General features: G+C 52.0%; 1 protein-coding gene across 5 annotated transcripts in view; it reads left to right on the forward strand.

Moving 5' to 3' along the window:
- EMID1 (EMI domain containing 1) overlaps positions 1-12121 on the forward strand; it is a 76384-nt gene that overhangs the window by 13890 nt on the left and 50373 nt on the right. For all 5 annotated transcript variants that reach the window (XM_048514083.1, XM_048514081.1, XM_048514084.1 and 2 more), the window contains exons 2-3: positions 7439-7552; positions 8477-8580. In XM_048514083.1, coding sequence (XP_048370040.1) covers positions 7439-7552; positions 8477-8580 — 218 coding nt within the window. The remainder of the gene's footprint in view (positions 1-7438; positions 7553-8476; positions 8581-12121) is intronic.

The raw sequence follows: 12121 nt of genomic DNA on the forward strand, positions 1-12121 counted from the left end.
GGCGTCCAGGGGACCTCTTAAAAAGACGCAGCTTCTGGTGTGCTTTCCAGACAGCAACTATGTCAGAGGGGGAAAGAGGCTGCTTTCCCTCTGCCAATTTTACTCCGTCAGTTTCATCCTCCTTGCACCTGACGTTTTGTGTGCAGCTGAAGGGATTCTCCACAGGATGTTTGCTGAAGGCTTCCCCAGCACGTTTGCTCTGAAGGCTCTGATCCTGGGCACCTTTTCTGCCCAAAAACTACATAATTGTACTCAGCTGGTCCTGCCGATTCTGGCAATATATTGTTTCCCTATTTTTGGGGGGAGGGGGAGGAGCTATTTTTGAAGATACGCAGACAGGCATAAGACAATCTTGGAGGACTCCCGCTGAAAAGCATTGAGATCGTGGAGGACAGGTCTATAGCTCATTGGAAAGCACTGGACTCTCTCACACACTCTGGTGTCTCTGCAAAGAATAAGGAGAGGGTGTATAGTGGGGTATGTGGGTGACAACTTGCTTTTTAGCCTGGGTGAGGTGTCAGTTGTGAAAACAGGGAGCTCTCAAAGCCAAGGGTTACTGATGGGAATCAAACTGAGGTAGGGATCTGGCAGTCAGACAGCATGTGATTGATTATTCCTCTGGATCAGGGTTGTCCAATTCTGTCCCTCCAGATCAGGGGTCCCCAAACTACGGCCCGGGGGCCAAATGTGGCCCCCTGAAAGCATTTATCCAGCCCGCCAGGCATGGCGGCGATGGCTCCATTCATGTGCAGTGGTGTAGTAATGCACTGCCGACCCAGCAGCGCCGTGGTAGAACGTTGGGACGCCAACGGACCTACGGCCTTGCCGGTCGCACCGCACCCCCACTCCTCATTCCCCCATGAGTCACGGGTCATGAACTGTCTGGCTCAATCACCGGGCGCAGGGACAATGGTCTTGCCCCCAGGTGAGGATTAGGCTCAGACGCGTACGCTCCTCTCCGCACGTAGCCAGGTAAGTTCATGCATCACATGGTGATCTCCCGTCCTCCCGCCTCCCGCTCTCGGAACTCCCCGGTCCTCCCTCCTACGCCCCGATAGAATAACAGCCAAAGGTGCCAGGAACCGCATGCGGGAGACTCGCTAGGAACTGGACCTCCGGGTCTCTCGCTGCTGGCGATCTCCACCAGATGTTATCTCAGCGTCGTCTCGTTCTTCGCTGACCGTGGGTGGACTACAAGCTGGTGCGAAACCCGGGAATCTCGAACCTCCACCCTGCTCACCGTCGCCTGGGGAAGGGTCATGCGGTACCGAAGTCCGGCTGGATCGGCGCATCCAGGGACCACCGTTGCGGTATCGCCTGTCCTCTGGATCGGCGCATCCAGAGACACGCGTCCTAGGACACTCTCTCGTCCGACGGAACACCGGTGAGTATGGGAGCTTGCAAAAGCAGGGCTTATGACAAGCACGTTGACGAACTGAAAGCGTTAGCGAAATGCGGCAGGGTCCCCGTAAAGAGAAGGGAGCTGCGCAAATTGGTTGAGGAGATTGAAGCTCAGTGTCCATGGTACCCAGAGGGGGGACATTGAATCTTAAGGACTGGGAAAACATCGGACGCACTCTTCGCACAGAGCCTCGCGCGCCGATGTCGCTGCTACTGACGTGGAGACAATGTTTTGTCGCCATCAGCCTGCAGACCTATGGCCCCCTTGCTGTAGGCCGCCCTCCGTTCAATCTTTCACCTTCAATTTCAACCCCGGAATTTTCTCTATCCACTAAATTGGACGCCTGTCCTCCTTCTGCCCCCCTCGCTCCTTCACCCAATTCAAACTCTCCCGCGGCTCAGCCGCCTCCTGCTCCGCCTTCATTTTCCGAAGCCACTGCACCTCCGTCAGCGCCACATAATGGCGCGGGTTTCAAAACTCTCGCAGAACGTATTAGCCCGCGATCTGCAGAAGAAAGAAACCCTGACGGAAGACGATGCCGAGATTCTTGCATTGTGCCCGTCCACTTCACAGATACTGAGGGGAGGGTGGCGTCATTCGGGCGGAGTTGTCGAGTACCGCCCTTTAAGCTATAACATCCTCACTGAGCTCCGCAAAGCAATGCGGGACGTAGGGGTCACTAGCCCCTACGTGAGAGGCATGCTGGAGGCCATCGCAAGGAACCACCTAATGGTTCCAGGGCGACTGGAAGACCACCTTTCGCATGCTCCTGAGCCCTGCACAATTTGTGGTCTGGGAAAGTGAGTTCCGCCAGCAGTGCTTCAACAGAGCAGCCACCTCTGGCGGCGCCTACACCGCCAGCGCCCAGCTTTCACGGCCGATGCTTTTCGCCAACCCTAGCGATCAGATTAGTCCTGCCCGAGGCCACCCTTACGGTCGCCTCTGAGTCGCGCCTATAAGGCATTTGTTAAGGTCCCCAACGGCCGGCCAGCCAACCCAGAGTTTCTCCTCCATCCGGCAAAACCCCAAGAGCCCTATGCCGAAGTTTGTGAACAGGCTCCAGGAAGCTCAAGAGGCAGGTAGATAGCGAGGAGGCCCAAAACGAGCTCCTCATGCGCCTGCAAAGGAGAACGCCTCCACGGAGTGCCGCAGGGCAATCACGGGCCTGGGCAAAAATCCTGAACTGGCCGACATGCTTAAGGCTTGCCAGGACAGCAGATCATCCGCCCAACACGGTGGCCTCATCGCCGCAACAATATCAACCGGAGGGAGGCAGCCTCAGGATGACTGCTTTAACTGCGGCAGACCGGACACTCCGAAGGGAGTGTAGGCAGCCCGGTGGGGGGGCCTACAACCCCGATGGAGGAGGGTCCTCCCCCAGGAGGAGAAGGCCACCTAAGACCCGGTGCCCGCGTTGCCAGAAAGGCTTCCACTGGAGAAACGACTGCCCGTCGGGAAACTCCCGCCCGGGCGTCTCCCCAGCCCAGGACCAAGGAGGAGAGTACTAGAGCAGACCCAAACACCAAGGCCCTGCCAAAACCACCCCCACCCCTCTGCGTGGCATCTCGCCGCATGCACCCAGCCCATCTCCTTTAAGTTCCCCCACGAGGTTCTTGTCGCCCCAACCCAGTATGACGAGCCCATCCCTACCGGGACTATTGGGCTGGTGCTGCCAAAGGCCTCTGCCGCTGAACAGGGACTGTTCATCGTCCCCGGAGTGATCGACTCCACGCACCCAGGACCCATCCATCTCCAGGTCTGGACAAACATCCCACAGGAATTGCCTGCCGGAGCCAGCTGCGCTCAGTTGATTCTTTTGCCCCATGCGCTGCCCGCTGCCGACCCAATAAAGGCTACAAGCCCCAGCAGCCAACATGGCGCAGCCTACACCACCGTCGCAGCGGTGGAGACGCCTATCGGGAGCTCCCGTCCATACCTGGGGCTCGCCATAGAAGGATGTAAGTTCAAGGGCCTGGTGGACACCGGCGCTGATGTTACCGTCATCAGAGCAGCCGAGTGGCCCGACCAGTGGCCGACCGAGGCTTGCCCGCACATCTGAGGAGGGGAGACAAACCGGGAGACGGGAGCATCCGCCCGGCCACGGTTAACAGCCCAGGGCTCGGCGGCAGCTCACAGTCCGCCCATCGTCTTAGACATCCCACGTCAATCTCTGGGGAAGGGACCTCATGAGTCAGGTCAAAACGACTTTGGTCTGGGATGGGTAAGGCCATCACGATCATTGATCCCAACTGTGACTTCAGAAGTTCACTCTCTATCTCCGTAAGGAAACTGTTTCCCTCTCCCCTCCTTTTCTCTTTCTGTTTTTCGACCAGTAGAGGCGGGAGGGCCAATTGGCTGACTGGCCCTCCCTGGATTAAAATCTGGGCCCGTCCTGATACCGCGGCACTGTCAGGACAGGCCCCAGCTTAAAAAAGGGCTGCCGCCGTTATTCCCCTAATACCCAAACCCGTTTGGGTTATGGCTATCGCAGCGCCTGCAACTTTATCAGTACCACGTTAAAGGCCAGGCCCAGCCGAGCGCGCCTTATAAGGAGCGGTCTCGGCGGCGGCAATTCCCAAGACAATTCGATCAAAAATTTTAGCACCATCCAGCTTCCTGCATTAGCCACCAAGGTCACGGTAAGTGCAACTCCCTTGCAAAGAACCCCCCCTCTTTTTCCTTTGTGTGTGCGAGGAATTTGCCTCTAATTGTCTGATTGCTTCATTCCCCGGATGCACCCATCCCCCCAAAAAAGCGCTTCCAAAAGCCCCTTTTGTGTTGCTGATTAAGCATGCATACCCACAATCCCCAGGACCCGCCTGTTCCCTCCTCGAGGCTCGGACCCACGCCTTGGCGCACCCTGATGACGCTCTGAAGCCAATTCCCACCAGGGTCGCCTACCTCCTGCCCTCCCTGTCAAACAACTAAAGAAAGAGGGTGTAGGCGGCCCAGCGGCCCCCAGGAGGATTGCATTAAAAGCAACCTTCACAGGCTGCAAAACAAGCCTTCTTATATTAAATTCTAAACTCTAAACCCGATCCCGATATCCCGCCATCCGGCTCTAGAACTGAGCCTGGCGGGACCCGCCCCATAACCTGGGAAAAAGGGGTGTGTTTCAGTCCCTCTTCCTACAGGTCCCTGTGGACTCCGATTCGCCATGACAGGCCAACCCATGGAATGGCGCCAGGAGGAAACCAACCCCATCCCGGAGATGGAACACATCTCTCTAGAGGATCCCGCCCAGCGATCTCAACAGGAACGCCGTCGCCAATGCCCAAAGACCCGAATGACCTGGGGAGGCGTCAAGGCGACCACCAGCCACGCCCTAGAGCTGCTGCGCCAGCAAGACCACCCCGAGACACCCGAGAACCTCTGTGCCGCTCTCTTTGCGATCATCACCGCCAACTCGGCGGCCACCGTCCTTTTGCCTGCTCTGCTGCCTCCTGCCGATGGCGATCGGCCACCCCTGACGAAGCTTTCACCAGACCAACATCTGGGAGCAGTTTGCTGCCGCTGCCAACGTCTCATCCTTCTGCCTGGGCCAGTACCTAGGAGTCGGGAGCCTGCTAAGCTCCTGCCTGCTCCCCGTCTGCAAAGCGCCCGGAGACTTCCTAGCGGAGTCTGGGCTAAGCCCCTTCATGAATGCCTCATCCATCAGGTACTCTATGAGCGCCGACTGGGGACCTGTCGTCCAAACCCTCCCGGCTGGCGCTCTCTCCCTTGTCACCAAGACTGTCGCTAACCACGAATCTAACACCTGCGCCCGCATCACCGGCGCAGCCGCGGGGAACCCGCCCGGGCCCATTCATCGGCTCGGCCAGTTGGAACTGCACACACACGGAGGACATTCCCCCCCATGTTCGGAAACATCCTGCTCCCCAGGGGCTGGTTCTGGACCTGCGGGGAGAGAACGTTTAATTATATTCCGCCCGACTCTCTGCGGAACTCTTTGTCGCCTCAGACGACTCAACATCGCCCTACCCCAGGCTCCACCCCGGGAGCCCGGCCGCCGCCGCCGCCGCTCCGGCTCTGCCTTTCGACCCCTCCAGCCGGAGCTGACGCGGTCGCCCTCTCCCAAGCGGGAGTTCGCCTCCCTCGCAACTTCCCTAGTGGGAGTCCCCGGACTGCGCTTCTTACAATGCTAAGACTATTGGCGGCTGGCCGGTGCCCTTGCGAAGTCGATCAGCTCTACCTCCACCGCTCTGGATGCCCTGGCCTCGAGCAGCAGGAACTGGCTGATCAGCGACCCTAGACAATCGTGCCGCTATTGATTACTTGTTGTTGTTACATCACCAAGGTTGTGAGAATGTACATAATATGTGTTGTTTTAATCTTTCTGATAATTCCCAGTTGATTCACATGAAAGTGCGTGAGCTGCAAGAAGTTGTATCTAATCTGAAGTATGATGTTTTGTCCCATTGGTGGTCAGCCCTCTGGAGCTGGCTGCCGGGAGGATGGTTGAGTGCTATTGTACAGCTCTGCATTGGTTTAATTGTGTGCCTCGTTATCGGATCTTGTTTCGTTCAATCGTGTCTAATATTGCCTGTAACGTGTAAGAAGCCCCTCGAATTTCCCTTACCCCGCGACCAAGTTCTAATGTTACACAAGCAGCTTGGTCAGCTTGACCAAACGGCGGAGGAGACAAGCGTCCCTTTAAATCGCCCCTTAGCATTTCGGTCCCCCTTTTTCTAAAATGTAAAAAAGGAGGAGATGTAGTAATGCACTGCCGACCCAGCAGCGCCGTGGTAGAACGTTGGGACGCCAACGGACCTACGGCCTTGCCGGTCGCACCGCACCCCCACTCCTCATTCCCCCATGAGTCACGGGTCATGAACTGTCTGGCTCAATCACCGGGCGCAGGGACAATGGTCTTGCCCCCAGGTGAGGATTAGGCTCAGACGCGTACGCTCCTCTCCGCACGTAGCCAGGTGAGATCATGCATCACATGGTGATCTCCCGACCTCCCGCCTCCCGCTCTCCCGGAACTCCCCCCGGTCCTCCCTCCTACACGCCCCCGATAGAATAACAATAAAAGGTGCCAGGAACCGGCATGCGGGAGACTCGCTAGGAACACGGACCTCCGGTCTCCCGCTGCTGGCGATCTCCACCAGATGTTATCTCCGCGTCTCGTCTCGTTCTTACGCTGACCGCGTGGGTCGACTACACAGTGGGGGCTCGAGGGAGAGGAGGAACCGGCCCCAACGGCTGTTGATTGCAGTTACATGATGGCACCCCCAAATCTCCATGCATTTTCTGACCCAGAGTTGGAAACCTTACATGTGGCAACGCCTGCTCCGCCCTTCCCTCTCAGCTACAACATGTGTTGCTCTCAGGCTTTCTGTTCCGCCTCACTCCCATTGGCATCAGCCAGGCTGGCGAATCGCTCGCTGGCTGCTAGGGAGGAAAGAACCCAGGAAGATACCTGATCCTGGGTTAGATGGAATGCTTCATTGGTAAAGTTCTGCTTTTTTTTTTTACAGGGGAAGGTATTCCACAGCCTCCCCAACAATATTTGGAGCCCACCCTATACTTGACATATTTTGGTCACTGTTCTAAAAATAGACCATGACAGAAAGGCTGAAAGGTGAAATCAAACATTTTACAATCATTTGTGCATAGGAATTTGTTCATAGTTTTTTTTAGTCCGGCCCTCCAACAGTCTGAGGGACAGTGAACTGGCCCCCTGTTTAAAAAGTTTGGGGACCCCATGTTCATGGACTACGGCACCCAGGTTTGAACCCCCAGTCTACCCAGCAAACTTTCTGGGTGACCTTAAGCTAGTCATTCTCTCTCAGTCTAATCTACCTCACAGGGCTGTTATGGGGCTGATAAAATAGGGGAGGGGAGAATGATATTGTAAGACACTTTGTTTCCTCAGCAGCGATAAAAGCAGGATATACGGTAAATATCTAATCAATCAATGAATGAAAGAGTGTGTCAGCTCCCCTTGGATGCAGCCCAATAAAATGGCTGCTGATGGTGACATTTCTGCTTGATAACTGGTTGTCCTATCCTGTGTGTATTGGTATCTTTCAGGAACTGGTGTTCATACACTGTCACCAAGACGGTTTCCTGCCATGTCCAGAATGGCACCTATCTTCAGAGAATCTTTCAGAGCTGCCGGTGGCCCATGGGTTGCACGGGTGGCAGGTGAGGAAACTATACTTTACACTCCCCTCTCTGCTTTCCATGTGCACCCTTTCCCCTCCCTTCTGAGTACAAACATACACGGCTGGGATCTATGTTACCATGGAAACCCAAGTGAGGTGGTAGTACTTATCAAGTACAGTCAGGATCGCCCCTGGCTCCCGTCATGACAGAGTTGCCAGGTCACTGACTCATACCTGGGAATTTATTCTTAGGGCTAGGAGTTAGCTCAGGCACTTAATGGCTCCTTTGAAGACTTTGGTACAGGCCTGCTTGCAGTATAACCACTGAACATGTAAACTGGAGATGGAAGACAATAATTTGGCTCAGACTGCTCAGCTGCAAGTTACATTTAGAGCACAGGTCATTTTCTATTGACTTTGTGTGTGTGTGGTGAATAGTCTACCTCTCCAAAGCCACATGGCTGTGACTACACAGATTCACAGAGACATGTAATGCAATCCCTAATGGGTATCAAAGACAGTACTGCTTTTCAGTATGATACCACCAGTCTCTGCTTCTTGAGTCTGGGGTGCTGGGTACTTGACAAGTCTGAGGCTCATTCCGCACATACAGAATAATGCACCTTCAAACTGCTTTCAGTGCTCTTTTAAGCTGTGCGGAACAGCAAAATCCACTTGCAAACAGTTGTGAAAGTGGTTTGAAAACGCATTATTTTGCGTGTGTGAAAGGGGCCTTACTGTTGTCTCTGTTTGGGATGCCAGTACCAATAAGATTGATCCCATTTTGTCACGCTCCTTTCCCGGATGTTCCCTCTAAGGGTCAGTGTTTCCGCCCCATCCTATTCTTTTCCCTCCAGGCTCCAACTCTTATTTCCTGCTGTACTGTCCACTAGCTCACCATGCCAGATGGACCTGCTGTTGCTTTCTTCTGAAGTACTTACTTCTGGTTTTTTTCTCCCACCAGTTATCGAACAATTGTCAGACCAACGTACAAGCAAGCGTACAAGACGGTCACAGCTCTGGAGTGGAAATGCTGCCCAGGACACACAGGAGCAAACTGCGAAGCAGGTATGGGACCACAAATCAAGACAGGTGCAGCTCTGTTTAAGGAAATTATGTTCCCAGTCCTTCCTAATTTTAACCTTTGAACACAATACCATCTTTTGATCTTGACCCAGATGGCCCAGGCTACTCCATCTCAGAAATTAAGCCTGGTTGGCCCTGGTTAGTATTTGGGTAGGAGACCCCAAGGAATGGCTACATAGAATGGTGACAAACGATTCTGTTCATCTCTTGCTTTTAAAACCCTATAGCATTGCGATGAGTTAGTGGATGCTTGATGACATTTTCCACCACCATCTTTTGAGAAGCTGGTTGTCCCAAATATTCTTCAGATTTATGCAGAAACAAAAGATCAGGATAACTGTTTTGAGAGCTGGCAGGTGTGTTGGGAGCTGGGAAAACTAAGGAAAGCATTTTTTTCCTGGTGGCGGAGGGGCTTCTAGGGGCAGGATTTATGGGGCTTGGGATCACCCTGACCATTTTTATTTTTTAGGTCTGCAGAATGTGAGGTTATCATTTATATAGTGCCATGCTCATGATATTTTGCTGAGTTATATAACAGAGCTCTGTCTCAATGAGATTACAGTTTAAATTGGAAAGGACTAGAAAAATAAAGGTGTCTGATACTGTCTTTTTGAGAGCCAGTTTGTCTCGAACTCTTTTAGATCTATTCAAAAACAAATGAATAGTTCTGTGGCAATTTAAAGGCTACTGGATTTATTGTAGCAGAAGTTTTTGTGGGCTTGAATGCACTTTTTCTGATGCAGTTAAATGAGTTCTCAGACAGCAAAGTTAATTCACACAAGTGAAGGGAAAAAATGCAAAATTGGTAGGTCAAAAGGCCTGGATTGTGATGCAAAACTCAAAAGTATACAGATAAACAGAGACTATCCTCAGCATCTTTAATAATGACAGCATGACCTATTCAAGAGAAATTTTGCTTTTTCTGCACAGCACAAATAAAACATCTTGCAGACATAAAAAGAATTCCTTTCCCTTTATTTGTCTGTGCAGAAAAATTAAGCATTGCCAGTAAAAATGGTTCTTTTCCTGCCATTTTCTGCACCCGCTCCAGCATGGTGTAGTGGTTAAGAGCAGGTGGATTCTAATCTGGAGAACCGGTTTGATTCCCCATTCCTCCGCTTGAGTGGCAGAGACTTATCTGGTGAACAGGGGCAGAGCGAGGGAGAACTGCGCTCAGGGCACGTGTGCACCTGCACTCCTGCCACGCCCCCGTCTGCTGCTGCTACACCCTGGAACGCCCCTGCCATGCCCCCTGCGGGGGTGCATGCTCAGTGTGTCGCGCACCCCCTGTCCCCTTGGTGCTACGCTACTGCTGGTGAACCAGATGTGTTTCCACACTCCTACATTCCTGCTGGATGACCTAAGGCTAGTCACAGTTCTTCGGAACTCTCAGCCCCACCTACCTCACAAGTTGTCTGTTGTGGAGAGAGGAAGGGAATGGAGCTTGCAAGCCACCTTAAGTCTTCTTACAGGAGAGAAAGGTGGGGTATAAATCCAAACTCTTCTTCTTTGTATTCCATGCTGCCCACCATTTGCTGAAAGTTTGCCACGGACGTTTTCTCTGCTTGCATAAGAACATAAGAACTAGCCTGCTGGATCAGACCAGAGTCCCTCTAGTCCAGCATTCTGCTACTCGCAGTGGCCCACCAGGTGCCTTTGGGAGCTCACATGCAGGAGGTGAAAGCAATGGCCTTCTGCTGCTGCTGCTCCTGAGCACCTGGTCTGCTAAGGCATTTGCAGTCTGAGATCAAGGAGGATCAAGATTGGTAGCCATAGATTGACTTCTCCTCCATAAATCTGTCCAAGCCCTTTTTAAAGCTATCCAGGTTAGTGGCCATCACCACCTCCTGTGGCAGCATATTCCAAACACCAATCACACATTGCGTGAAGAAGTGTTTCCTTTTATTAGTCCTAATTCTTCCCCCCAGCATTTTCAATGAATGCCCCCTGGTTCCAGTATTGTGAGAAAGAGAGAAAAATTTCTCTCTGTCAACATTTTCTACCCCATGCATAATTTTATAGACTTCAATCATATTCCCCCCCCCCAGACGTCTCCTCTCCAAACTAAAGAGTCCCAAACGCTGCAGCCTCTCCCTCATAAGGAAGGTGCTCCAATCCTTCAATCATCCTCGTTGCCCTTCTCTGCACTTTTTCTATCTCTTCAATATCCTTTTGAGATGTGGCGACCAGAACTGGACACAGTGCACTTTCCAATTAGTGTGGTCGCACCAACTGGGCTTTATATAAAGGGCATGACAATCCTTTGCAGTTTTATTATCAACTCCTTTCCTAATGATCCCCAGCATAGAGTTTGCCTTTTTTCACAGCTGCCATGCATTGGAGTTGACATTCCCATGGCAGACTTATCAACTAAGACGGCCCAAATCCCTTTCCTGGTCTGTGACTGATAGCACTGACCCCTGTAGCTGTAAAGTGTGAAGTTTGGATTTTTTGCCCTATGTGCATCACTTCTTACATTTTGCTACATTGAACTGCATTTGCCATTTCTGAGCCCACTCACCTAATTTATCAAGGTCCGCTTGGAGCTCTTCGCAATCCTTTGTGGTTCTCACCACCCTACATAATTTGGTATCATCTGCAAACTTGGCCACCACACTACCCACCCCTACTTCCAGGTCATTTATGAATAAGTTAAAGAGCACTGGTCCCAAAACGGATCCTTGGGGGACACCACTCCCTACATCTCTCCATTGTGAGAACTTCCCATTTATACCCACCCTTTGTTTCCTGTTCCTTAACCAGTTTTTAATCCATAGGAGGACTTCCCCTCTTATTCCTTCATTGCTGAGTTTTCTCAACAGTCTCTGATGAGGAACTTTGTCAAAAGCCTTTTGGAAATCCAAGTAGACAGTGTCCACTGGTTCCCCCTTATCCACATGTCTGTTTACACCCTCAAAGAACTCTAGTAAGTTTGTAAGACAGGACTTGCCTCTACAAAAGCCATGCTGACTCTTCCTCTTGCATCTCAGCTGCCTGTTATTTCAGCATTTAAAGCACAAGAATAAACTTAGTTTGGGCTGGCAATTCTGCGAACATGTCATTTTTTCCCCCTTGTTGTTGTTATTGTTTTCAATGAGGTGTCTTTGGAGCCACAAAGACACGATATGACAGTTGGCACGGATTCTTATATTGTGTCTTTGTAACTTTGAAGACACCTCATTGAAAACAGAACAAAACAAAAAATGGAAACAAGACATGTTTGTGAAATCACCAGCCAAAACTAAGTTTATTTATGTTTATTCGTGTGCTTTAAATGCTGAAATGGCAGGCAGCTGCGATGCAAGCAGAGAAAACATCCATGGGAAACCTTCAGCAAATGGTAGGCAGCACAGAGAATCACCGCAGAAGCAGAAAATGGCAGGCATGAGTGGCACAGATAACGAAAGCGAGAGCTTCGAAACTGGCCGGGAGAAATCAGACATTTCCTAAGCTCCGCACAACAAGCCAGAGATGTCTTGAAGCCCTCTTGGGGAAAAAGGTCGCTAGTTTAGTGCTTTCTAAT

Source organism: Sphaerodactylus townsendi, linkage group LG13 (assembly GCF_021028975.2).
Source record: "Sphaerodactylus townsendi isolate TG3544 linkage group LG13, MPM_Stown_v2.3, whole genome shotgun sequence".
Classification (NCBI taxonomy): domain Eukaryota; kingdom Metazoa; phylum Chordata; class Lepidosauria; order Squamata; family Sphaerodactylidae; genus Sphaerodactylus; species Sphaerodactylus townsendi.